This window comes from Cervus elaphus, chromosome 8, assembly GCF_910594005.1.
Source record: "Cervus elaphus chromosome 8, mCerEla1.1, whole genome shotgun sequence".
NCBI classification, from domain to species: domain Eukaryota; kingdom Metazoa; phylum Chordata; class Mammalia; order Artiodactyla; family Cervidae; genus Cervus; species Cervus elaphus.
The window spans coordinates 14,037,311-14,064,272 of NC_057822.1; the positions used below are offsets into that span (position 1 = coordinate 14,037,311).

The 26,962-nt window shown below is 38.5% G+C and overlaps 1 protein-coding gene across 1 annotated transcript; it reads right to left on the reverse strand.

Moving 5' to 3' along the window:
• PTP4A2 (protein tyrosine phosphatase 4A2) lies at positions 1–25,870 on the reverse strand. Its single transcript, XM_043909582.1, has 6 exons — positions 25,727–25,870; positions 10,462–11,161; positions 8,203–8,295; positions 4,911–5,041; positions 3,504–3,578; positions 1–2,532 (listed from the first exon to the last, which is right to left on the reverse strand). The coding sequence occupies exons 2-6, from the start codon at positions 10,555–10,557 to the stop codon at positions 2,424–2,426; spliced, it is 504 nt and encodes a 167-aa protein (XP_043765517.1). The 5' UTR covers positions 10,558–11,161; positions 25,727–25,870; the 3' UTR covers positions 1–2,423.
• Between the last annotated feature and the right edge of the window lie 1,092 nt (positions 25,871–26,962).

Below are 26,962 nucleotides of genomic sequence, written 5' to 3' on the forward strand. Positions count from 1 at the left end.
GAGCATGTAAAATATGTTTTATTGTTCTTTAAAAGGGCTCAGGGTTTGGTTTTAAATCAGGCTGCACACCTTTCATCAGTCTGACATCTCTCTCACCATGTCAAACTGGCTTCAGCTAGCAATACTTCATTAAATCCAAAAGAAAAAAAAAATTTTTTTAATTTTGAAGAAAATCCAGTTCTGAGAACAATTAACATTATTCTGTAATTTAAAACAATATGAGGGCTAATGTTTCATGTTATTTTACATACCCTTCTCCTCATACAGAACCAGGAATGTAATTTTCCTAACTCAGGCAGGCACTGTTACGGGTGGATACTGCACACTCACTTGCTCACTCACTCACACACACACACACACACACACACACACACTCTCTCTCTCTCTCTCTCCCCCCTTCCTCTCCCCCTCCCTTCTTCTCTCCCTCCAAACAACAAAAATCAGAGCATGTCAAAGGAAAAAGGTTTGTTATGGTATCGATCAAAACCCTTGGAGTCAACAGTCTATCTGAGCTTAGAGGGTATGCTGTTTTGATCTTGAGCCTATGTTAAAGGAATCTACTGTCAGATTCTGAAATAAAGAATTTTGGATAGTACCATCATTTTTCACTTTAAAATCCTAGAGACAATTTCAAAAAGCATTATTTTGCTTTGTTTTCCGGGACAGGGGAGGAGAGAATCTACAGATTTTCATTTATTTAAAAATCAAAAACAGCTTGGCATAGGAAATAGGCAGTTCACATAGCCAGCCAACATCTGAGGTATCATCAGTGTGAGACAAGGTCCTGGTCCATTCCTACTGGCCTAGCTGATCCTAACAAAATGGGAAGTTTAAGGCTCTGCATAGCAAATTCCAACAGGACAAGATGACCCTAAGACTCCATTCAAATCCTTAGAAGCAGAGCACTATTAATTATGCAATATTCAGATGGAGAGTGCAAGAGCCCCTGATGGTACCTTCCAACTTGCTCTGTCAATGCAGCCTGGTCACAACAGCAAAGGAGCAGAAAAACAGCTTTTCTAGATCAGTACATTAAACCCAGCAAAGAATCTGCAGAAATGACACTACACCGCTGCACCAGCCACAGTCCCTTTGCTATGCACGGAGCTGCTCTATCTCTCTCTTCTACCCTGTTATGGCCTGTGGACACATACTCACTAGGCATTGTTGGTTTTGAACCAGCAAAAAAAAAATTGTTTTAAGTCTCATAAAGAACCTAGTAAGAAAATAACAAGGCAATCAGTGGTTAAACTGAACTGTACATATAGGGAGCAGTTTGGAAAATACCCATTACAGGCATTTCTCAAGTCTAAAATATTGTGTCTTTGCTGCTACTCCTTTGACTGTTCCTGAAAATTCAGAGTACAAATAAGTCCTAAAATAAAAAACGTTATACTACCAGCATCCTCTGACATCATTAGACAGAAAATCAGAGTAATGCTACAGCCCACACTTCTACAAGGTGTAGAAAGTGTACTAAGGCTCTGCCCGGACACATCTTTAGTGATGGCCTGGAGTACTCCCCTTCCGACACAAACATCTCTGGGACAACCACTTAGCTTCATTGGTTGGAAAAGAGATGAATTCGACTCTCAGCTAAGTTCTTTGAAAAGAGAGACTCATCTTAAAATGCCATTTCCCTACAAATTTATCAAAACAAAAGGCTCCTGGCTACTTTGCCTAATGCTGAATAGGGTTTTCAAGAAAAGAAACTAACATGAATACCCCATCATCAGTAAAGACTAAGAACCACCTGGATCATACAATATATATGTCACTCCCCCCCCCTTTTTTTTGGTGTTTTTTTTTTCCGTTTGTTTTTTCCTAAAAGTGCCCAGGTGGGCTTAAGGCTGCCAGACTGCACACACATCTACAGCAACATGGGCTTCTCCTATTCCACCTACAACTTGTATCAGGGGAAAAAACAGGGATAGGAGAAAGTGAGAAGAAGGGAAAAATATACCAATCTCCCCCACCCCCCTCCCCCAAGAAAGAAAGAAATCCCACAACAGGGATATCTATGTGCCAAGCATAATGGAAGAGTGTGCTCCCCAAACAGATGGTTCTGCAGAGGCTCATGTTCTGCTGGTTTTCCTTAGAGACCTATTTTGAGAAAGTTAAAAAAGACAGGAGATTTTGAAATAAATTCAATCCTGGCAGAAATTCAAACTCCAACACTAGAAGCAAAATCATCCTTCACTAAATTAATCCCTATTTTCTTTCTCTTTTTCTTTTCTTAAACATTTTATTCACTTTATAGAGGGATTTGTGTTTGCTTTTTTTCCAATCATTAGGAGAGTGGTTGAGGAGTACTGAATCCATCACTACTTTGATGACACAGTTAAGATTCCAGATTCACATTTCCAGGTACCAAGAGTTCCCTCTAAATGCTACAATCAAGTCAGCCTTCGTATACATTTCTTTTACTGAACACAGCAATGCCCGTTGGTATCTCTGAAGCGTAATCGCATCTTAGGTCGGTATTTCTCCAGGTAAAGCAGCTGTTTGGAATTGAATGCTCCCCTTCTTTTTCTGAAAATAAAAGAATGGCAAACTTTATCATGTAAAAAAAGAGCTGCCTGACATGCATATTTATGGCCCATGGCCTTTCTAACTCTACATAGCTGAAAACCAGCACATTTCCCATATATCACTTTCTACGTGAAAGGGCTGAACTGGACAATGAAATTTCTGTGCCTTTCTAAATGAAAAATAGACAAATTTTCTTTGCTCTCATTAGAGTCTATTAATTGTTAATAAATATCAGAATGGTTTATCCAAAGACATCTGACTATATTCTTCCCAATTAATATACTCTTCATATTAGAACTGGCAGCAAGTATTTAGGATAAATGAGCAAATATTTATATAAAGAAGCAGACACAGATAACATTCCTTGAAATATGTTACCTTCCAAGGGCTGCTACCATACATTTCATGCCCTTTGTCACAAAGTGTCTTTTTTTTTTGGTAAGAAAAGGCTAAAAAGAGAAAGGGCAAGACAATAATTGCCAAAGAAACAACAAAATAGCCTGTTATTCCAGACTGATGTCAAGATTCTGTTCGGGCACACCATCCTGATTCTGTGACTGAACAGGTCACTTGAGAGTCCTAGGTGATTAACTACTCCCTCTATGGTTTCTTCCTTTCCTCTTTGTCACAGTTACATCTGGAAGGCATTTTGGACATCTATTAAAAGAGGCACTAGATCACTGAAACTCCATTACCTAGCTATTGGTTTTAAAGATTTCTAGATATTCAAGTCATATACTGGACATATTCTACAATGTCCAATTTGTCATCTAAATGAGAAAATATTTAAATCTGGGAGCCAGAGTGTTACTGTGAGTCTTTTTATCACTTGCTATTTTTGGTTATCTTCAAACAACAGTCTAAGCCAAAGACAGCAAATTACTCTGTACTATAATTGAGTACTTTTTATAATTGCTCCCTCTTGTATGATTTTGCTTTATGTATTTCTGAAAATAAAACTTCATACTCACTGTCTTATAAACTGAACTGCATCTTCATACTTCATTCCACATTCAATCAAAGCAAGTGCAACTAGTACAGGTGCCCTGCAGAGAAAAACTCATTTGTAAATTAACCACAGGTCTTTGGAATTAAAGGATTTTTTAAAACACAGGGTTACATATTATCAAAATTATTTAAAGCTTGAGCTTTCCTTATTCCTATATACTAAAGTATCAGGTATTTTCCTACATAGTAAAAATATCTAAACTATAGATTCTAGGTTATTTTCTATTTTTAGTAAAAAGCACAAAAATGTAAACCTTTATTTAGAGATCTTTACTCTTTAAAATATCATCACATTGTATCTTAAATTTTCCATCATTTTATATCACCAAAAATCCATTGATCTTTAAGCATTATCATAATAAATGACCAGATGTATTATCCTGAGTGTCTCAGAATTTTTGTTACAAATCAATTTTATTATCATTTCTTCACCAAATACAAAAACAGTGCTAGATTTCCTCAACAAAATCCTTTCTATGAGCCAGGGGACTGTCAGAGAACTGGTAATTGCAATCTGCTTTCTGTATAAGCATATATACATATATATAAATATATTTTTTTAATATAACAAATGAAACGATGTTTCTAAAAAGTCCATTACAGAGCACTAACTTTGGACTGGCTACCTAAGTAAGACAGCTATTAGTTTAAAAAATTGCCCCAAGTCAGGAAAAGGACTGAAACTTCTTGACACTGAAGAAACTGTACTAAACTGCAAAAAGGAGAACAGCAAATAAAAGGGTTGAACAGAGGTAACAGCCTGAGTCACCACCACCCTGAGGCAACAGCAGCCTTCATTAATGTTTTGAGTCCAAGTGCAGATCATAAATTGACATTTAATCTACTGCTGATGAGTGTTGCAACACCATTTCATGAAATGCTCAAGGGAAAAGTTTTTAAAAATCAAAGTCAATTTTCATTCTCCATACATTTCCTTAGAAGAATTTAAGGTTCAACCATCTGCTCTTCATCTATAAATTTCCCGTTCATCTCAAACCAAAATGAACCATGTACAAATTCTTCAAATCTAAAGATACTTTATCTTTGTTGTCAATTTAAAAGACCTAAACCTTGGATTACTAGAAATGAGAAGAAAAAACTAACATATTGAATTAAAGCTGTATTTTTGGCTCAAAGATAAGAGAATTACATTAAAACAGTTTCAAAACAACTTTAGAACCATCACCCACTAAATCTAGTATGGTATCAGACTCAAACAATGACACGTGTGAGTTACTCTGGGAAATCAGGACACCAGCTTTCACTCTCATTTCCTTTCAGGCAATTTAATACTTAGTGTAACAAATACAAATTTCTACCAAAGTGAAAGTTTTGATAATGAATTCACAGACAAAAGCAGAAGAGCTTACCTTCCCAATCCTGCAACACAATGCACTGCAACACAGCAACCTGGTTCTTCACGAAATTTGGTTTTTAGTAGGTTTAGCCAATCATCTACTATCTGATTAGGGGGTGGCGCTCCATCGTCAAAAGGCCAATCCTAGGAGGAAAAGATCTTTGAAATTAAATTGATATTTTCTCCAGGATGAACATCCTAATGCACCACAGCTACACAGTACACAAGAGAGGCCTAACTACACTAACTGTACTAACATGTACCTATTCTTAATCACACAATTCTGATCACTTCTGAAAAATGATCAAGATCAAAATTCAAGCATGCCAGACAACTCAGCCTTCTCAATGAAGCAAATCCAGCATCAAAAGCATCAAACTTTATCTCTGGAAATAACTCTTATCATAGTGACAAGAGGCTAGCATTCTTCAAACATCTTATCTGAACAGAGCAGTTGCTGCTGCTAAGTCACTTCAGTTGTGTCCGACTCTGTGCGACCCCATAGACGGCAGCCCACCAGGCTCCATCATCCCTGGGATTCTCCAGGCAAGAACACTGGGGTGGGTGAATAGAGCGGTAATTAGACATAACAGAGAAAATTAAAACTGAGACAAAGTAAGAGAGGACACAACACCTGTCAGTAAGATTTAGAAGTCGACTCTGGCAAAGAAGTGTACCAACTGGTATCTCACTGGTCTCTACAAATAGAAGATAATCTTCAAAATTATTTATAAGTAGCTCTAAGTTACAAGTATCTTTTCTTTACAGCAAAAGTCTCTGGTAAGTAATTCCCAACAGCAGACCATAACAGAAACGGACTACCATCTTTGTGCTTACATATGTATTTGGTAAAAGTCAAGCAACAAATATTTTTAAAGCTCTGCCTGAATTATACATATCCCATTTTATAAGCACAGTGCCACATGATACAATACCAAGAAGAAAAGACCATTTTCTCAAGTATTCCTTTCTCCTTTAATATTCATTGATTTCAGTTGTTTTTCAATTAAGACCAACCCCATGTGCATTCACAATACAGGCATGAGAGTTGATCTTCCTTGTTACCGAAACACAAGGTTCTGAGAAATCAACATAAGTAACCTTTGAAGAAAAGAGTGAAGGGAGATTCACATGGTACATACCCTCTCTCCCATCTAGCTTCAAGGACAGAAATGCAAAGACACTGGAAATTTTTTTTTAATACTGTTCTAATGAGACTGGATAAGGACACTTTAAGATACTAGAGAAGGAAAAAGAGAAAAGTGACAGAACACTAAATTGATTCTGCACTTATTATTGGCACCACTAAAACACTTCATGTAGCCCATTAGCCACAATAGCACATTATGTTTGATTTGTCAACTATACCCCATAATTAAAGAGCTGTCAGTGTTGTTATCATAAATGTCGCTAGAGTTTTAACTGTAAATACCAGTAAAACTAGTATCTTAGTCAAGAGCTTACTTCCTCTAAAACTCTGAAATGCATCTGGTTAAGAAACAGTAATGTGAAACATGCCTTTACTGACTCATACAAGCAGTTTCTATCAAAAAATCACTAAAGCAGTCATTCAGAAGCATCTGAACTTCAAACCGACATGGCTGACACCACCATTACAGCAGTCTTTTCTAATAGACCTCTGATTTACAAGAACACTGGTCAAAGTGTTGAAAGGTCTCATGTTGGGTATCCTCATGTAAAGTGTTACAAACCCTCTTCACCTAGCAAAAATAAATTAGTGATTACACTAAAATTAAAATTTCTGCCTAGGAAAAAAAAGAAATTCCAAGCTTAATTCTAAATGTCCCTTTTTTTCCCAAGCTTTAGTTAGACCTTTAATTTTACCTGATCACATCTCTTCGAAACAAAAGCCTAGATTTAAAGGTTTGGAATAAATCTCAGATCTACCATTATCTTCTACAAACTACTTCAAGTTCTTTAGTTCTTTCTATTCCATAAGGGTGTTTACCAACATTACTGATTCAGACAGACTACGGTCACTCTGCAGCTCATTTTCTCACCCTGCCAACTGTCAAAACAAACTGATTTCTCATCTACCCACTAAAGAACATACTTACAATACAGGAAAAGAACTAGTATTTTGGTTGAATTTCAGAAGTTAAAATTCTGTTTTTTTTATTTTAAATATAGGGCTACATTGACCCATGTTTATACTTATCCCCAGTGATCCAGCCAGAGGACCTTAAAGTCATTTGGAAATAGGAGTGCAAGCAAAGTATTATTATCATGTCATACTATTAAAATACATTTTATAAAAAAAAAACCATAATGTTTGGTTTTTTAGTTTTTGTGTTTTCACCAAAGCGGAGGTGAGGAAACTTTATGGATCAAGTATGAGACAACTGTCTTACCAATAGGACATTGATTTTCTTTGCATCAACTGCCTTACTCAACTAGTAACCAATGCAATAAAAAATAGGAACATAACCTTGTATCATTACCTTGCTTAGTACTTTCTTCCTACCCAATCATTTAAAAAATCTCTAGTTGTCTTTGCACTACAATGCCTTCCCACAACCATGTCAAACAGCTCTAAGACACCAAGACTACAGGATCAATCAAATATGTGCTACTCTAATACAGACAACTTTTTAAGAGAATAAAGTATAAAATTTTACCTAATCTGAGGTTCCTATTTCCACTAATGAAATAGAATATTTAAGGGGCAAGGAGAAACTTAATTTAAAATAATTCCAATCACTATATTCAAACTGAACTATGAAAGAAATCAAATCATACAAAAGCTTGTTAGAAACCTACCAAAAAATATCAGAGTATGTCAATTACTCTAAAGCAAGATGGCTTCTCCCTTTCCCTTCTTTTCCTTTCTCCCACTTTTTTGACTCCTACAAGTTATCCTATGTCCAATGTAAATTGGACTCCTACAATATAAAATATTAAGTAACCAATCTGTACTTGCAAGGTGAGACAGAATATTTCCATATGATTTAAGAATGTCTAATGGAAGAGTTAGATTCAAACCAGTAGCCTAGAAACAAAAGCTAGATATCATGCTAATTGCCCAGAGAAAAATGAAATTTCTGATTTTCTTAAAATAAGTGTATGCTAAATTTTGCCTTTTATTTGTTGAAAATACTCTGTATCTGTAGATTTTAAGGGCACAAATGAACAAAACTGCCAACCCAAAGGAATTTTACTAGATTGCTATGATTGTTGTATCTCCTGTAAGTTTAAAAAACAAACTATGAGCGCCAAGTTTTAAAAATATCTGTTTGAAAGGTACAACTTGTTTGCAGTGAAAAATTAAAACATTACACACTCACTAGAACGTGGATTCCTTCTTTTTCAACTGGTGCTTTATCATATGTAGCATCACAAACTCGAACCAAAGTTGTCACTCCATACTTCTTAAGTTCCTTTAAAGAAAAACAAATATAAGGGAATCTGTTTTTAGAATCTGCAATGAAAGCTTTAAAAACACATGTGTATAAGTTGAAATGAGACTTCATTCTTAAACAAAGGTCAAAATCATTCTTCTCGTAACAACATATACAATGGAGACTCTTGTATTCACAGTGGAAACATCAATAAGATTCACTTTTGTAAAGGGCAATTTGGTAGCATAACACAAAAACTTTAAAAAAACACACATACACTTTGGCCTAGAAATTTTACTTCTCGAAATTTATACTAATGAAATAATTAAAGATATACACAAAGATTTAGGTACAAGCATGTTCAGCACAGGTTGTCTGAGACAGTAAAAAGCTAGAAACGTTAATAGTCCAAAAACAGGCGAACAGTTAAAGAAAGTGTAGCACATTCATACAGAACACTGTGACAGCTATACTTAGGAGGTTGGGGGAATATTTGTTTTAAATACACAGTGTGATCCTATCTATATGTATATTTATAAATATACACATAAATACAGAGAAAAATGTCTAGACAGCAGGCACTAACAGTTAAGTATTTTTAAATTGTCTTTTGCTTATTTGTTCTTCTGTTTTTTATGTAGTAAGTGCTTTTTGCAATTTAAAGAAACAGTAATTTTGAAATTAAGTTTAGAAAGTAGTTTATATTACAACGTCAAGTAACACAGAAATAATTATAGCCAGAAGTCTTGCTTCTTTAACAGTTTTCCTATAGGGCCTTCCCTGGTGGTCCAGCGATTAAGACTCCTCCTTCCAATGCAGGGGACACAGGTTTGATCCCTTGTTGGAGAACTAAGATCCCACATGTTGCACAGTGTGGCCAAAAAACAATGTAAAAGTTTCCCTATAGTAATGCCACCAGTATCTTTTTATAGTTGCAGGAGTCTATGACCAAGGAATCCACAGGCTGAAAATAGTATCATGTAATTCAGCCAGGCTTAAAGGTGACTGTACAACCTGAGGGCACACAGGCTTGGCATCAACTTGGACACTGGGTACACAAGGTTAAGAAGCCGAGAGCATTAATATAAATAAGCAGGAACAGTGATATCCTACTGTCAATCATCTGGTGTCAATCGTCTGGTTATCTAAAGAGAAAAGTCATTTTAATTGCTAAAAGACTTTATTTTTCACAGAAAGGCCTCTTTGTGTTATGTATTGAGTCAGGAATTTTTAAAAATTTCAAAACACAAATAAAATCCCATTAAAATGAACTCTACAGTAGCTGTTCATTGAAAGGTTCCAGTACAAATTTTTTATGGTAAATATTTGTGACCTTCAGCAAGTCAAAAGATCTCTTCTGAACTCAGTTTTGCCATCTGTAAAGTGACAGAGGTAGATTTAGGATCCTTAGGCATTCGTCTAGCTCTCCAAGTCTACTTTATAAATATATCAACAGAAATCACACTGGGATTGAACAATCTGAGAAAGCTCTAAAAGCTTACATCCAAATGTCTGTTGACTAAAGTACAAAAAGTTTCTGTACTACTACCAAAAGAAAAAATGCAGGATCTGACATAAAAATGCTGCCTATGATACCTTGCCTTCCCCCAAATTTCTGGACACATGTATATGATGGCTACTATTCCTAAGTTGTTTGAAAGTAGCTTTCCATCAAAAGTGGTCAGAACATTTGAGGCAGAAATGGGTTTTAGTGTCAGAGATAATTCCACCACATACTTGGGTGCATTCAGGCAAATCGCTAAATTACTAAATCACTCTGAACCTCAGTTTCCTCATCTATAAGAGGGAAACAATGGTACCTAAACCTCATAGGGTTATTGTGAGGAGTAAATGATACAATGCATAGAACTGCTTATTGTAGTGCTGGGTACATATTAAGTATTCAATAAATGTTAATTATCTTTATTATTGAATGTGTAACAAAAGAACTGTTAACAATGCTGAAAGGATACAGTAAAAAAAAAAAACACAGTACTAGATACCTCTAAGATATTTCCAAATTCCATAAATGTTCTTCTAAAAATCTGTTTTAACTAATTCAGCTCAATTCAAAAAAAGACCATCCATACTTCAACCACAGAAATAAATGGCTTTGTGGTAAAAGATTTCTTTACAATGGTGTTAACTTTTAACATGACTTTACCTATAAATCAACCCAAAAGATAGACCATGCTACAATCTTACCTCTGTGAACTTGTTGAGGGTAGCATTGGTAGGGTTGTGGGTTATCAGAAAACGCATGTTCTCATAGGAGATCTCCACAGGGGCTGGACGGTTCATTATGGCAAATAAAAAGTGTGAGCGTGCGTGTGTGAGTGTGATGGGGAAAATGAAAAAAAAAATCAATAAATCTTGAAATGTTTCACAGCAGAAAACATTAAAAAGACCACTAAAATGCCTAAATCAGTGTTTTCTCTATTCAACTTGTTTATTCTTTCAAAAACTTCTCTCTTCAAGATAAGCAGAAGTATTTAGAATCCACTAGAATCCAAATTCAACTTGGGCCTCAATGTCTGCTGATGGATACCTTCAGACTACAAAAAAAATCCAACTACATACAAAACTTAAGCAGCCTTTACTACATTTAGGCACTAGTGAGACAAGTTAAAAGTATAGGTCGCTTTCCACTTTTGTTTACTTGATGCTTAATTTTACTGGAGTCATTAAAAGAAATATGCTTGCAATAAAAAAAAAAAAAAAAAAAAAAGAAGCCAACTATTTCTGAGGCCAATCTCGGTGTCCAGAGTCTTCAAGGCAATGTTAATTATGGCACATAGAACCTCCAAGCTCACTTGTCAGCGGAAACGCTGTGCTGAGCCTGGCAGAAGTCTGCCCTCACGCTCAGAATCGCCATAAATGTGCAACGTATATTCCAACGAAAAACCTGGAGGAGAAAAGCATAAGTAAAATGAACTGGAGGTTGACAGCATAGTAAACACAATGCCCAAAGTCAAGAATACATTTTTTATGAGCCCAGGACATCTGAAATGGTGCCGCTTCTGAACTACTGCCATCCATCAATAAAAGGATAAAAGTGTACATACCAAGACTTTTTTAAAAATCAGAGATTCAAAAAGTTAAGTATGCCCAAGGACTTCCCTGGTGGTCCAATGGTTAAGACTCCACACTTTCACTCCCCTTTCACTGCAGGGGACACAGGTTCAATTCCTGGTCAGAGAACTAGGATCATGCTTGTCATGTGGTACACACACACACGAAAGCATGCTTTTCTTTTTACAAAATGAGGTTCAATAAAGTTCTGTACTAATAAGATTTCTAACTCAAGTCATTTTAAAATGATTGTGTTTTTAAAAAAATCATTTCTAAATGATTAAAAGATACTTAAAACCTCTCTTTCATGAAACCTCTTTCATTAAAAAGTTCACAAGGATCTTGTTTTTCTGCTGTGATGTTAACTATTTCTGATTAAAACTATATCTGTAAGTGGATGAAGGATATTTACCAAAATTCCACGAGGATTTAATTCTTTCTACACAAAATATATGCACTGGCCCCAATATGATATCAGTTCAAAAAGTACTTTCAAGAAATTATCTTCTTTTCCTCACAACTCTGGGTAGTTTTTCACTACCCATGAAGAATGACATGAGGTTCAGAAAAGTGAATTGACTTGCCTAAGGTGAATGAATTTGTTGAGCCCAAATTCAAACTCAAGTCTTCTGTTAAGTCCTATATTTTTTCAAAGGTACCACAATGCCAGCTGACTCAACCAATGTACAACTCCTGTTCTCTCATTTCTAGTTCTATTTATCTTTTTACTATTTCACATATCACTACCTCAAGAGTACAAAGGCATCTAAAGGTTGATTGACACAGTCTTCTGTCCAAATATTAATTTCTAATAAAAACAAGGCAAGAAGAGAAGTGGCAGAGTTTTCAAAACAACAGTGATCTGTATAACTGGCTCAGTCAGTGTATCAACATAATCATAAATTCCTCTGGAAATAGGAACAAGGTCTAAGTTCTTTCACCTGCCTCTTCACTAAGCCACCAATAAATGCTTACTCATAACTCTAAAAAAGATCACTGTGACCAGACAAAAGATGATTACAGAGGCACTTGAAGGGAGAAATTTAAACAGATAAGAATGAACCTAAGCCTCAAACTTTCAAGCCTAACCTTCTATCTTCAAGTCGCCTTTTTATAATATTCTATAACATTTTATTTTGTAAATTACATACTTCTGACCACATTACCATAGACACAAGCACGAAACTAAAACATTCCTAAAATATGAAAGAGATACAAGATACTCAAAAAGGAATCTTAAAAACTTCAACACCTCAGCAAACTGAGTTATCCACTACAGTGAAAACAAAACTTCTACTTTCAAACTAAGAAAAACATAATACACACCATCACTCTCATTCATAATTCTATCTGTAACCCTAAAACACAGCCACTTTAGATTATACATTTCACAGAGGATTCCTTGCACAATCAAGGAATTTTAAAGCTAGCAAAACTTAAGAGATCAAATACACTGACCTTTAAAAGAAAAAAAAAAAAAAGATGCTGTTTGGGACTCAGAGAAATTAAAGATTTAAGTAAGACCATACTGTTAATTAGTAGCAGATCAAGGACAAGAAGCCAAGTCTTATTTCTCCTTCAATTTTGACTAATGGAGGTACCCACTTATTTTTTAAGTCATAGTCTTATTCATGACAATGTAACTGTTCTTCAAATATATACTTGGATGTTCATTTGCAATTCTTTGACCTTTTAATAAGGGGAGAAAAGATTATTAACTACTCAAAGAACAATGGTTTGTGTGCAGCTCAGAGCAAAACACAGGGAAATTCTAACCTGTTTGAATGCCTTCGTTTAATGTTATCATAGCTAATGCGTGTTTCAGCTGAGAAAGGCGCTTAAAGACCAGCACTGTAGTGATGGCCAGGCTTAAAAGGTTACAGCTCTAGCATGAAGTTTTCTACCGAATCATGGTGTTTGTCTGCTCAGCAAACAGAACCATTATCCCATCTTACTCCTCCAAGCTCATTTGGAAAGGACCACTTCCAGGGATAAGGATAATTTATTATTACAGTTTCGATTCTTTTTTTCTCTTTTTTGGCCACACAAGTTTAGTCTCAGTAACCTAACCAGGAATCAAACCCAGACTTTAGCAGTGAAAGCGCTGAGTCCTAACCACCGGACCACCAGGGAATTCCCAGATTTTCAATTCTTAATACCATACTGAGATCCCCAGCAAAGGAATTTCTGCCAAATGAAATAGTATGGTCTATCAAAGTTAACAGATACATGATAAAAGCAAGTTTCTGTTGCTTCCCCTCCCCCACCAGTTCAACTACACATTAACTGTTCAAAGTTCTTGCACCTGTCAATTCAGATAAACTAATGTTAGTTTCTGTGACACCCATAAGAATGCAAAGCAAACAGTCTGTTAAAAAAAAATCATACACAACCCACCACAGCTGGAAAGTACTCAGAAGTTACAAAGCTGTAAATTTTAGCATAAACTCAGCACCTGCAGACTTTACTGGAAAACTTTCTGAAGTTTTCTAACATCGATTCTGCTCTACCAACTTAAGTAAAAACTGATTTTTTGTTTTAATTTACCAAATGATAGAAGAGGCTTGTTTACTTGATAGTGATCATATTCAAATACACATCCAAATAGTCCCTCCACCCTTTATCTTTTATTGACTCTAACTTTTAAAATGTTGAATTTGGGATATTCCCATTTCCCAGTCGGTATTTCCATTTTGAACAAAAGAATGTAACTTCACTGAAGAACTAGAAAGGATGGTCTGTGACAGAGAAACCCATTTAAATTATAGAGTGAGAGAAGGGGAAAAGAGAAAAAAGAATGTAAAAAGAGGGGGCTAGAAGGCCAAGTAAGCAGAGGCCCACGAAGTCAGAATAGTGCACTGCCAGCAGAGAAGGCAATGGCCCCCACTCCAGTACTCTTGCCTGGAGAATCCCACGGATGGAGGAGCCTGGTGGGCTGCAGTCCATGGGGTGGCAGAGAGTCAGACATGACTAAGCGACTTCACTTTCACTTTTCACTTTTATGCACTGGAGAAGGAAATGGCAACCCACTCCAGTGTTCTTGCCTGGAGAATCCCAGGGATGGGGTCGCACAGAGTCTGACACGACTGAAGTGACTTAGCAGAAGCAGTAGCAGTAAGACTAAACCAGTAACACAACAGAGACCACTTAAAACTCTGAAGAGCGTATGTCACAAGTTTAAATATCCAGTGTCAATACTCTACTGCTAACATCTACCCAGATGAGACCCAAAAGCCAAAATGCATGAAATAATACAAGTTATCATTTAATCATGGCACAATGTTAAAATAAAAAACCACAGAGAGGTTAAAAAAAAAAAAAATCAAGGTAAACCGATGTGGAAAGATGGCTAAGAGACATTAACAAGTGAAAAGGGTAAGGTGCTTACAATATAAACAGTATATAAAGAAATATTTGTGAGTACTGAATGTGTTTCATTCCTACAGACTATCTGGAAAGTAACAAAGAGAGGAATACCTCAGGGTGGAGGCGACTGAAGCTGAAGGAACATGATTTACAATATATGGCTTCTGAACAGTTTCTGGGTTCTTACCTTAATTTTTAAATTTTACCATTTTAGCTTTTTTTCTTTTCTTTTGTTAGCTGCGCCATGTGGGGCATGTGAATCAAGGATCAAACCTGCGCCCCTTGCATTCGAAGTTCGGAATCTTAACCACTGGACCTCCAGGGAAGTCCCTTTAATTTTTAATTCTAGGGTGATAAAGAACTCTACAGTGATTTACAATTCCACTATATCCTTAACTGCCATGATCATCGGATTACAAAGAGCCTCAAAGGGGGCTAGTCCTTCTGTCCGCAACAAGTCTGTACCCACACATTTCCAGAAAGATAGCTTTCTTCTTTGTCAAAGATACTATTGAGTAAAATTCAGATCCTGCTTTGGCAACTGTTAATTCTAAGTTCAAATACAGAGAATTCAAGTGCATGAGAAACTTTACAAAATCAGCCCCATTTGATGTAACCCAAACTTACTGAGGGGCTTCCTTGGTGGCTCAGTGGTAAAGAACCCACCTGCCAGTGCAAGAGACGCAGGTTCAATCCCTGGGTCAGGAAGATCCCCTAGAGAAGGAAATGGCAACCCACAACAGTATTCTTGCCTGGAAAATCCCATGGACAGAGAAGCCTGGAAGGCTACAGTCCATCGGGTCACAGAAGAGTCGGACATGATTCAGTGGAAAAAACAACAAACTTACTGGGCATTTACCTTTTAAAAATCCTGTCAAACCACTCACACCAAGCTTTCCACTGAGAAATCACCTCTATTTTTAAACTAAAGTAAATGATACAATAACCATTTGATAAGTTATGCCAGTGTTCACCAAATTAAAACTGCTTGTTTTAAGTAAATATACAATAAAGAACTCTAGATCTTAGAAAATAAAATCTAAAAACAAAGGTCTAAAGAACAAGTATACATTTACTGTTTACTTTTCTTACCAGAAATTCTACAGGAAGTCAGGCAAATTTGAGTCAGCTTGTTTCTACAGCAGACAACATGAAAGCATAACACAGTATGTAAGACTCCAGGTAAGTTTTATGGTATATACTTCTCCAGGCAAGAACACTGAAGCAGGTAGCATTCCCTCCTCCAGGGGATCTTTCCAACCTAGGGATCAAACCCAGGTCTCCTGCATTGCGGGCAGATTCTCTACTGTCTGAGCAACCAGGGAAGCCCCATATAATACTAAAACCTTGCAACAATTTTTTCCTGAAACAAATTCATTTCACTTCATTGAAGACATCTGCATTGGTCTTAAAATAACTATGAATAATTTGTCAACAGTAATTCATTCTCATTAAAGATCAGACATTTTTCCTGCAATTTAGCTAGTTAAGAATTCATAAATTCAAGTATTTATTGGACACAATGTGTATCATATATTCTTATAGGTATAGCAAGAGCAGTATGCAAAACAAAAATTCCTGTCAAGATGGACCTTATATTTTAGTAGGCAGAAAAAGACAAATAAAACATGCCCTTGCTATGGAGAAAAATACAAAGCAAGTGAGCCTGCAATGTCAGAAGGGAGAGGGGATTCCACTTTTAAATAAGGCTAGCAGAAAACGCCTCAATGAGAAAAGTGACATTTTATCCTAGACCTGTGAGCCAAAAAGACACTTGAGGGAGCACTCTAGGCAGAGGGATTAGCTCTTGCAAAGGTTATGAGGTGGAGCCACGCTTGGAGTGTTCGAGGAACAGCAAGGGGACTAGCGCTATTGGAACAGGCAAGGCAGGGGAACGAAGAGGGTCAGAGAAATAAAAAGTGGGCCTTAAAGGCCAACAAAAGTATTTGACTTTTATTCAGAAAAAAATAAGAGGTTTCAAGCAAGAGTGACAACTTATATTTAAAAGGATCATTCTAGATGCTACCTGGAGGCAGAATATAAGAGCAGTAGGGTGAAAAGCAGTGCGATCCGGTAGGAACTTGACGCTACAATCCAGGAGCTAGATAATGGTAGCATGGGCCAAAACAGCAGCAGGAGAGAGAATATGAATCAGTTTCAAGATATACCTTGAGGCGGAGCTCCAAAAGACTTGTCCACAGATTGGACATGGGATCTTGGGGGAAAGTCAAGGCCCTGAGCAACTTAAGAACTCTCAGATAGCTGACTATTCAGACAACAGACCATAAAATCTTTGCAACCATCAAGTAAGAAAAGCAGAGAAATGCCTCTGTAAAGAATTACTGTATCTACTGCATTTTGACCATTTGAGATAAAAAGTAACACTTGTCAACTAAAGAAGACTCAACTCTGCTAATTAAACTCTCATTTTCTGGGCAGGGGCCTGGGAGAAGCAGGTGAAGGGAATTTAGAGGCACAAACTTACAGTTATAAATTAAGTCAGTCATGGGGATATAATATACAGCATAAGGAATATAGTCGATAATACTATAATAACTTTTTATGGTGACAGATGGTTACTAGACTTACAGAGGTGATCATTTCATAGTGTATTTAAATGTATAATCACTACATTATACACCTGAAACTAACATACTGTACCAACTAAACATCAAGTAGGAAAGAAAAAAAAAAAAAAAAACAACAACAAAACCTCATCTTCTGGGTAAACAGGTCTCAAATTGGAAATTTTTACTCATCTTCCATAACCCACCAAACTCATCAGAGCCCTGTAGAAACAAAGTTCTACTCTCTGTACTACTTATATTTGTTCACCCCTCTATTGTTGCATTTATCAAACTAAAAGCAGATGCCATTTGGCGACCTAAACTTAAGGCGATTCAAATTAATGTCAGTTCTCTTCCCCTACTGACTACAGTCCTGGGGAATTGATAAACAGGTATCATTAAATTCTACACAAATTAGGATTCAAAATATCTGTAAACAAGTTAAAAATAGCAACATGCTTCTTACTGATAAAAAAAAAGTTTTGTAGTTACTCCCTTGGTTATTCCCACTTTTCTACTTCCTCATTTAAGGAGGGAACTTGAGAATCAAGTTCCAGTACACAAATCAATAATCAGTTCTATAAAAAGAAATTATGACCTTGTTGGTGGGAAAATATCTTAACATTTCAGAACCAGCAGGACTACATGGCCTGCCACTCAGAAAGGAAAGGAAAGCAATTAACCAACAATCACACCCGCTTCTGAGAACAGTGACAGTTATTTTCTTGAGTCCTGTGGGCTCTGTTTCCACTCAAATGAAAAGGGAGTGGTTTTTAAATTTGTATGTTCTCTGGTGATTAGAAGCAGTTGTCCTTTTCTGGTAATTCCTACCTCTACAAATAACTGTAATACAAAACTTGCATTAAATTATTTTCATGCCACACTTGAAAATATTTACTTTTCAACTTTGTACTTCATTGTTCCTCTAAAGATTAGCAATTCTCTAGCTGAATCTCCTTGTCCAAATAGGTTAAATATTTTTCCTTTCAGAAATAAAATTTAAATGGAGATAACAACACTATGGCCAATTTTCACTTTTTCTAAAAATTATTTGAATACCAGCAAAAACATTAACATCCTAAAACATCATTCTAGTGTTGGACATTAGCTTCTTTTTTTTCAGTGACTCTTAAAGATTAAGTTAAATAGCTCTATTAAATTGATTCTATTCATTCTCTTCCATTTCCAGGCAAAGGTATCCATGGGCTTTATGTTTAAAGACTTCAGTTTATGTACAAGACTCCCAAGCCTCTTTATTACAAAATTTAAGCACCTTCTTTTTCTAAAAAACTGTAGTACCCCCCTATGTGGAATAGACAACTATTTCAAATTCAGCTGCATTCCCATAAAATTAAACATTAGGATTTGTTTTCTTCTTTCCTTCCATCTTTATTTCTTTAATCTCAAAAGGCTAAATAATTTTCCTGGAGAACAATTTAAGTCTTAATCATTTTACTTTAGTTTATCACTATACACACATTAACCCAAGAACCACTGAATTATTTCATTAATAAAGAAAGGTATTTGAGAGTCTGAAATTCAATTGTAATAAAGCAAACTTAGAAGTAAAAATCCAAAAGGGCACCTGAATTCACCCTGTCAACACTACTCTGAAATGTTTTCTGAGCTATATCAGGACAGTTAGAACGACTATAACAGCTGCAAGTTCCCTGAGGTTGCAAAATGGATACTTGGGAAAAGGTTATTTGAATCACCTTTCAAAATAACCTACAGCACAGGAGCAGCATGCAAAGCAAAAACTTCCAGGCTATTGTTAGCATTATTTAAAATATATGTTTCAGACTTAGCAGTTTATGGGTCAGCTTAACTCTTTCATTTCCCCATTCTGTCTAACCTATTGAGCATATTTAAAGGTCCTCTTCAAGTATCCACCACCAAAAGGGGGGAAGGAAGCTCTCTATGTACAGGATACGGAATAAAAACATTCCAAATTACATCTTGTCAGCATAAGTTTTGTTTGAGCCCCAGAAATTTTTCTGCTGTTAGGGCATTTTGGTCCAAGTTTCCCCTAAGTAAGTTACACTTCACTTCCTCTCCTAAACTTTCTTCTTATAAATCACATTATACTTCTCAGCCATCTCTCTGTGCACTGAGTATAGTACAAGATAAACAGACAAGAACCCAAATCATTCAATTTGGATCTGCTGGTGGCCTTTTAAAACATACTGTCTATCCACTAATTGCCCAATAATGACTTGATGTTTATTTTCATAAAATGCAACATTCAAAAATCTTCAGAAACCATACAGTGAAGGCAGCTGTTTCACATTACATGTAAATGTGAAGTAAAAAGGGTGAAATATCTCTATAATGCCAAGGGGTTATTATTCTTTGCTCACCAGCTTAGTTCAACATGGATTCACCTTCCCTCTCTTCTCACTTAAAGAATGCAAAATTTCATCTTTCATGTCCTCTTCCTCCAAATGCTTACTGAAGTGAGAGACTACACCAGTCCTGAATGATACTAAAACACAGTCATCTAATCTTACAACAAAAGCATTTGTGGGGCTCTGTGTGCATACCATATTAATCAGGATCCTAGAAGAATAAATGTGGGTGAAAAATATTTGATGGTGGGTATTAGAATTTCGTTATTAATACTACATACTTTGAAGACACAAAATAAGCATGAGTAGAATGGAGTGGGATTAATTAAGACTTATGAGGAAAGATAAAACTTTTATGACAAGACTGACAGAAATAGTGACAGGCCATGGTAGCATGACTTGAGAAAGGAACTAAGTCTTGGGTTAAATAACTCTCAGGAGGCCTTGACCATGCTGAGAATTTCACACCAATTCTAACGCAATAAAAGCTCTTAGGGATTTTAAAAGTAGAGTAGTAGTAACTCTTTGCCCACTGAGAGAAAACAAATATTGCCATATTACTGGGCATCTCCTGATCTACTAAGCAGCTCCATAATTACCAGCAAGCTTCTCAAAAATAGCCTCTCAGCTTACTAAAATCTACCTGACAGTTGAATTCTTTTCCTAGTAAACAGATACAAATTTAACTAAATTCTACTTGTTGATAATCTCTAAATGAATATCTCATCTCACTAGAAAAACAGTTCAGAGTTAAGGCTATGGCTTAAATTTGATGTGCTCTTCATCCAGAAGATCTAAATTACCCAAATGATTTAAACCAATCACCAAGAGGAAACCTGTTTGTAACCACATGTGTGGAATGAAGAATGTCACTAGAATCTATTGTTTTCCCATCATATCCTTCTCAATTTGCTGACAAATCCTGCTGATGACTCATATCCTTCTGTACTAACCAACCAGTCACTCTGTTCCCTCATGACAGGCTTTCACTGATAATGGAAAGAAGGAAACTCACCAATTTGTTTTACTATTAAAAACAGTAAATATCAATATGTGTATATAAATCCAATCTACAAAGACTATGGGGGTACAACATGGTGAATGTTTTCAGTGAAAGACTGCAAAAAAAAGTTATGCTCAAATCTCAAAACTAAAAGACAACTAGAAGAAAGCAGACTTGATTGTGAATTTGAATTCTTGTCAAACAATACATTAGTTAAGAGCCAACATTTTTGACCACTGCAGAAATAAAAATATAAAGTAATTTATCTAATCTGCTAAAGCAAATATATCATGTGTGCATTTTATGCCAAAAGAATTAACATTTTCTGAGAAGAATGAAATTTCAACCCAAAAATACTATGAGGAAAATTAAATACACCAATTTTCTAAAAGGTAAAGACTGTTCTAACCGTCAAAATATTTTTTCAAAACAGGCTCAACTAGCAAGGAAAGGGTCACAGAAAAGCTTAATCTTAAAATTCTCTACAGTTTAAAAATGAATGTTGTGCAACGTAAATTTATATTTAAATGCTGAAATTTAGTTTCTACGCCACTTAAAATGGAGAGGATGCTGTGTTACAGAATCTACGGGTAAAAAATCAGCGCAGGCAAGCAAAACAATTTGTATTCAAGTCACATAAAGCTGTTGCTATAATCTGTCAACCCCTCAGCCATTTTTTTGGCAAAGAGTTTATGCACTGTAAATCTACACTGACTAAACAAATAGGGCAGGAAAAACCACCTCAATATGTGCAGGAGATAGGTTATATTCTCATACAGGTTCTAGGAACTCCGCAGGGTAACTACTGAAAATGGACAGAGCCTGCCGGGCTGTGCAGTTTCTCCCATGAAGGTATCAAAGTAGAGACAGTTTCTGGTTTAGCCTGAATCTCTACAACTCCAAGGAGGGAGAGATTTCTGATACAATATCCACGTGAGCTCTGTATCAAGCAATCCTGTAAGGCTTCAAGTCGAAGTCAAAGGAGCCAGAGAATGTGCTTCAGTCAATAAAATGAAGGCTAACCAGAGAAAGCAACCAGACACCTCTATATATACACTAGTTCTGAAACTGAAAATGGATAATATTCCAAAGCAACAGATTCAAATCACCATTTCCCAAGTAATTTTAGTTGGTGGCATCTGTTTATTTAACAAACCCAAGATACAAAATTACCTGAACTGTAACATCAAGGACTCTTGCTTTATAAACTTACAGAATAATCATTAGTTTCTACATAACCCAACTAGTATCTTGAGAAAAATCTCAAAGCAACAACATGCCCCAAAGAGCAAAAAAAGTAACTGAAGTATCCTTAAAAAAAAAAAAACAAAGAAAGAAAGAAATACTAACTTTCAAGCAAAGATAAAGGTAATTTCCTTAAAGTCTACTAATTCCTACACAACTCATGTAAATGACTAGAGTTAACTGAAGAGGGTAGGGGGAGAGTTAGAAAGAGACTTAAGTACTTTAAGCCCCAAGGGGAGATTTTTTTTAATCCACTGCCATCTATTTACTGATACTCTTTAACTAGGATTCAACAATTGATCTCTAAACCAATTTTCTCATCTACAAAATTGGAAGGATGCCATTACTTACTCCCAGAGTTATTATGAATTTAAAATGATATGATTTGTGATTCAGCACAAAGAAGATTCTTGAGACGATTATGTTGAAACCTAAAGCATGCTGGACTTCACAAGTATTCCAAGACCTCAAAATCTCAAACCACCATCCTAATTCAATAAACATAACTGTCTGGTATGTTAGAACTAGGGGTCCTGATTTCCACTTGCTTGAAATTTTTAAAGATCACTAACGTCTATAAGAAGCAGAGCTGATGGGACAGCACTTGAAAAAATCAGCCTAACTTGGGCTTCCCTCTAACTTAAGTTTCACTCAAGAGCAACAGCTAAAAATGTTTGTATCGCTCCTCTGCATCTTATTTGTAAATGCTTTTCCCAGAGGCTTCACTAGTTACCAATCTCATATTCCGACAACAAAATACAGTCAAACCCTCTAAGATAAGTCTCCATTAAATTTCAACTTCGTGTCTCAAAACTATAAAGTGTTCTGCAACTACTTCATATAGAAATACTGTCTTTAAAGACAAAATGAATAAAAAAAATGTTTTTCCTTGTTCATACAAGGGTCTTTTCAAGTAAAACATAAATATGGAGCTTTCAGATTTTTTAAAAAGTATGTGCAAAAGCATTCAAACATTTACTCTTCCCTAGTGCCACCAAAGTTCAATGATGTTGTAAATGGTTTCTGTCTATAAATTTGGTTCGCTCAAATTAAATATTACTTGCCTGACTCATAGAGGGAGTGGTTTGACTTTTGCTGTTCTGAGTCAGAATATACCCGGTTCAGCAGCTCTAAACAATTTTTCATTTGTAAGGTGGTCTAAAATGCTAGCAGCCTTTTCCAGCTACTAAATATAACAAACTGTTACCTCAGTAGTAAAGTCTTAGTGATAATAACACTTTGAATCATAGTCCAATTTATAAATAACGAAGTACTTTCATATATATTTTCTTCACAATCTCACAGTCTCCTGAAGTACATATATCACAAAGTTGAAGAGAAAGATTTTTACAAAAGACAACTTCTGTGACTCCTGGACCCAATTGATACACTCTTCTTCTTTCCCCCAAAATAAAAAACATAGTAAAAGTCTATTGGTTTCTTTAATCAGACTTTTCTCTCCCAGACATATCCCAGGTGCCTCATAAAAACTCTGTCTCAAAGCACACACCCTAAGGCCCCAAGTGAGTTCCAAGGCAGAATCTCCGCCCACATAAAAGCCTATCCTAACTTAGGCCCCAAAGAGCGTCAAGTCAGCATCTCCTTAAGGATCTACTTGCCTCCAGCCATTCTGTCTTCTGCATTAACCTCAACACCTCTTACCTGTACAAGCTGCTAGGTCACTGTGTGGAGGAGAAACTTCAAAGAGAGACAATCTAGCGTGAGGGAAGTTAATGGTATAGTGGAAAAGTCAAAGACTTTGGAGTCAGACTGACCTGGGTTTTTAATCTAGCTCCCATTCTTATTAAGTTCTGACCTGGGACAAGTTAATTAACCTCTTTGAGTCTCCCTACTGCCTCATTTCATCACTGTAAGTCAATTGAGGGCTCATCACTGTATCCCTAGTCTAACGAATAGAAACCATATGTGTCAAATAAATGCAAAGGAGAACACCTACCACCTTTTAATAGTAGCTGTGAGAACTGAACAAGAGTATAAAAAGCACCTGGTACACAGTAGGCACTTAATACTAACTAATTCAGTCACCCACCGAATGATAACAATACTAGTCACTGTTTCTCAAAGTAGAGAGCATGCTAACGATCAAGAAAAGGACACCATAAGAAAAATATAATTTCTGACTTCTAATTACACACCAATGCTTTTGCTTGTAGTTCTACCACATTTAATACCAAAAGGACCACACTACTCTTTGCATATACTGAAAAGACTTCCAACTTCTAAGAGACTTCTCATCATTTCAGTATAAAATCCGTATCAAGGCACTCTTCATCAAGAACCCCTACTTCCTTCTACAACACAAGAATCTGGGAAAGTCCATGGCAATGATTAGCCCATTCACTATACAACATGAAACTACTTTTAAAATGAATACCAGTAAGCAACTTTTCACCATCTTCACCAACACAGTGATTATGCTGGCAAGTGATGAAGAAGCCTTAATTTCCTTTTGCATGTGGAATAAGGCGTAACTTCACTAACTTCCTGTCTGAAACGACTCTGTAACACAGAGCAAGGCAGCCAGTCACTACCAGATTTAATCCAGCAGTAGCTACAACTTGGTGACTCCACACAGAAAAGCATTTGCTGAATGCATACAATGATGCTAGCACCGGTATTTTATATATTTCTTGAAAAATTCTAGAAAATAATAAACTACCCTATGATTGATCTTCATCATCAACATGCTACACCATTATTATTACTATTATTTCTTAAAAGCTTCTCTCCAGAAGTGTAGCAAAGAGCTAAAACCTAAAACAATTTCTTGTATCTACCTAACAATAAAACACCTCTCACCTGAAAAACTAACAGTACTTTACAAGAGTCTATCTGAATACTCAAAAGGCAAGAGTCTAGGATCCCAGGCAATACACAAACTTGTTTTAGTTAGCTTTCAGAACACAGACTAGGGTGGGATGCCAACCAATCATGTGCTCGACAAATTTGGAAATTGATGTCCATGTCCTGAAATATTGGGTGGGGGGGCCGCGGGGGGAGGCACAGGGCCAGAAAATGATACTGCCACTGGAATAGACTTCTGTACCCTTTGCTCATACTTGAACCCAAGGACCCAGGAACAAGATGCTCCTGGAAAGAACTCCCTAACCCAGGACACCCAGGTTCCCTACGGCCCTAGAAAACGATCAAGGAGGGCCCCCAAGCATGTCTGCTCACAGACTGGACAATCGCAGGCAGACACTTCCACGCTACCTCATCCGCCTGCCCTTCACCTTCTCCCCGAGCTCTCTCTCACGCAGCCCTCACGTTCTCCCGCCCATCACTCTACCCCGAGCACGCAAACTCTCCCTCCCCGACGTACTCACTCTCCCCATTTACCCCACTCTCCCACGCACAAGCATTCTCCCCCGACTCACTCGTTCCCACACGCTCCCCGCTCCCTCTCCCCTACACTCACCTCCCACCCTCCTGACACTGTACCCCCTACCGCCCCCCACTCACACTCCCCCTCACTCTCCTCTGCAAGCACACACACAGCCCCCCAACTCCCCCATCTGCACTTTCTCCCTCGCCACGCTCTCCCCACATGCACACTCAGCCCTGTTCCCCAACTCACACTCTCGCCTTCACGCACGCACATCCCCCCCACTCCACATTCTTGCACACAGCATTCGCTCCTCTCCCCTCCCACACGCGCGATCCCCCCCCTCACCCACCCTCGCTCTCCACGCTTCCCGGCCGCGCTCCCCCGCCCCCGGCCCCGGCCCGGCCCTCCTTCCGGGGACGTGTCTCGGGCCTGCTCTAATGGCTGCGCCGCCTCCCGCCCTCCCCTGCCCCGAGGCCCCGGGAGGCGGCGCGGGGGGCCGCCCGGGAGCCGCGCAACTCACGCTGGCGAGCTGGGGACTGGGCATTGAAGTCTGGCGGCGGCGGGAGCGAGGAGGCGCCTCTCTCCTCAGTCACCTCGGCGGCGGCGGCGGCGGCGGTAGCGGTGGCGGCGACGACTCCCCCCCAGCCTCGGCGCGCGACACCCGGCCCGGCCCGGCGGCGGCGGCGGCGCGTGTCCACGAGTCCGTCTTGCTGCTGCTGCTGCTGCTACGACCGCCGCTGCGTCTCCGGCTGCTGCCGCTGTCCCCGCTGCCGCCGCTGCCCTGTGGCGTCGCCTCGCGCCGTGACCGGCCGCCGCTGCCGCTCCAGCCGCTACCGGACGGACGACGGTTACAGCCCCGGCCGATCGCGCCGCCGCCACCACCACCGCTGCGCGCGCAGCCGGAACCAGCTCCCGCCGCCGCCCCTCAGGGGGCGCTGCGGGGCGCGGCGCGCGCGCGCGCGCCCGCCGGCCCGCCCCCCGCGCCTGCTGACTGGCTGGCGGGCCGGCTCGAGGCGGTGGGGCCCGCCCACCTGCCCCGCGGGGCGCTGACCCACTGCCCTGGGCGCCTCCCCCGCTCCTCCATCGTGGTTCGTTCCGTTCAGCACTTCTGGCTGCGGAAGGCGCGTCCATGTGACAGGGAAGGGAGGGGGGCTGGGCAGAACCAGACCGGGGGAGTCATTCGCCCACGCCGTGGCCCGCCCATCCGCACCTGGGCTGAGCAAGGGCCGGAGGCCGCGGGGTGACCCTCAAGGTCGAAGGGTGTTTTCCCGCGACCCGGCCGTGAGGCCTGAGGCCAGCCCCTGATGGGACGAGCCCTTTACTCGGGGATTTCCAACCCAGAAGTGAGAACCCGGGCAGCTCAGTTCTTGGCTGCCCTTTCTCGAGGCCCCAAATAAATGGCGTGTGCGTCTGCAATTGCTCAGGATATTTCTGCGTGCCCCTACCCTCACTCCCCGCCCGCGACACATACACACGCGCGCGCCCGCGCGCGCGCAGACCTAGGAATCCGAGTAGGAGATCGAAATTCAAACTTCCGGGAGATAGCATCTTGGACAAGTTATTTCCTCTCTGCGTATTTTCAACTATTAAATGAAAATGATTATCAGCTACCTCATGGGGCTCTTTTCATTATATATGAAAAATGCGTGATAAAGAGAAGACCCTGAATTTAAAGACAGGGATTATTCTAGAGCTCTCAGTATTCTCTCTTGCATTTAGAAGGTGGGCAGAAATTCTTTGTCGGACCATGAATTAG

Coding starts and splice junctions, on each gene's coding strand:
- PTP4A2 (XM_043909582.1), bottom strand. CDS start 10,557: ATGAACCGTCCAGCCCCTGTGGAGATCTCCTATGAGAACATGCGTTTT. Junction 5,042..8,202: donor AAGAAGGAATCCACGTTCTA/GTGAGTGTGTAA, acceptor TTTTCCTCCTAG/GATTGGCCTTTTGACGATGG. Junction 2,533..3,503: donor GCAGTTCAGTTTATAAGACA/GTGAGTATGAAG, acceptor TTTTATTTTCAG/AAAAAGAAGGGGAGCATTCA.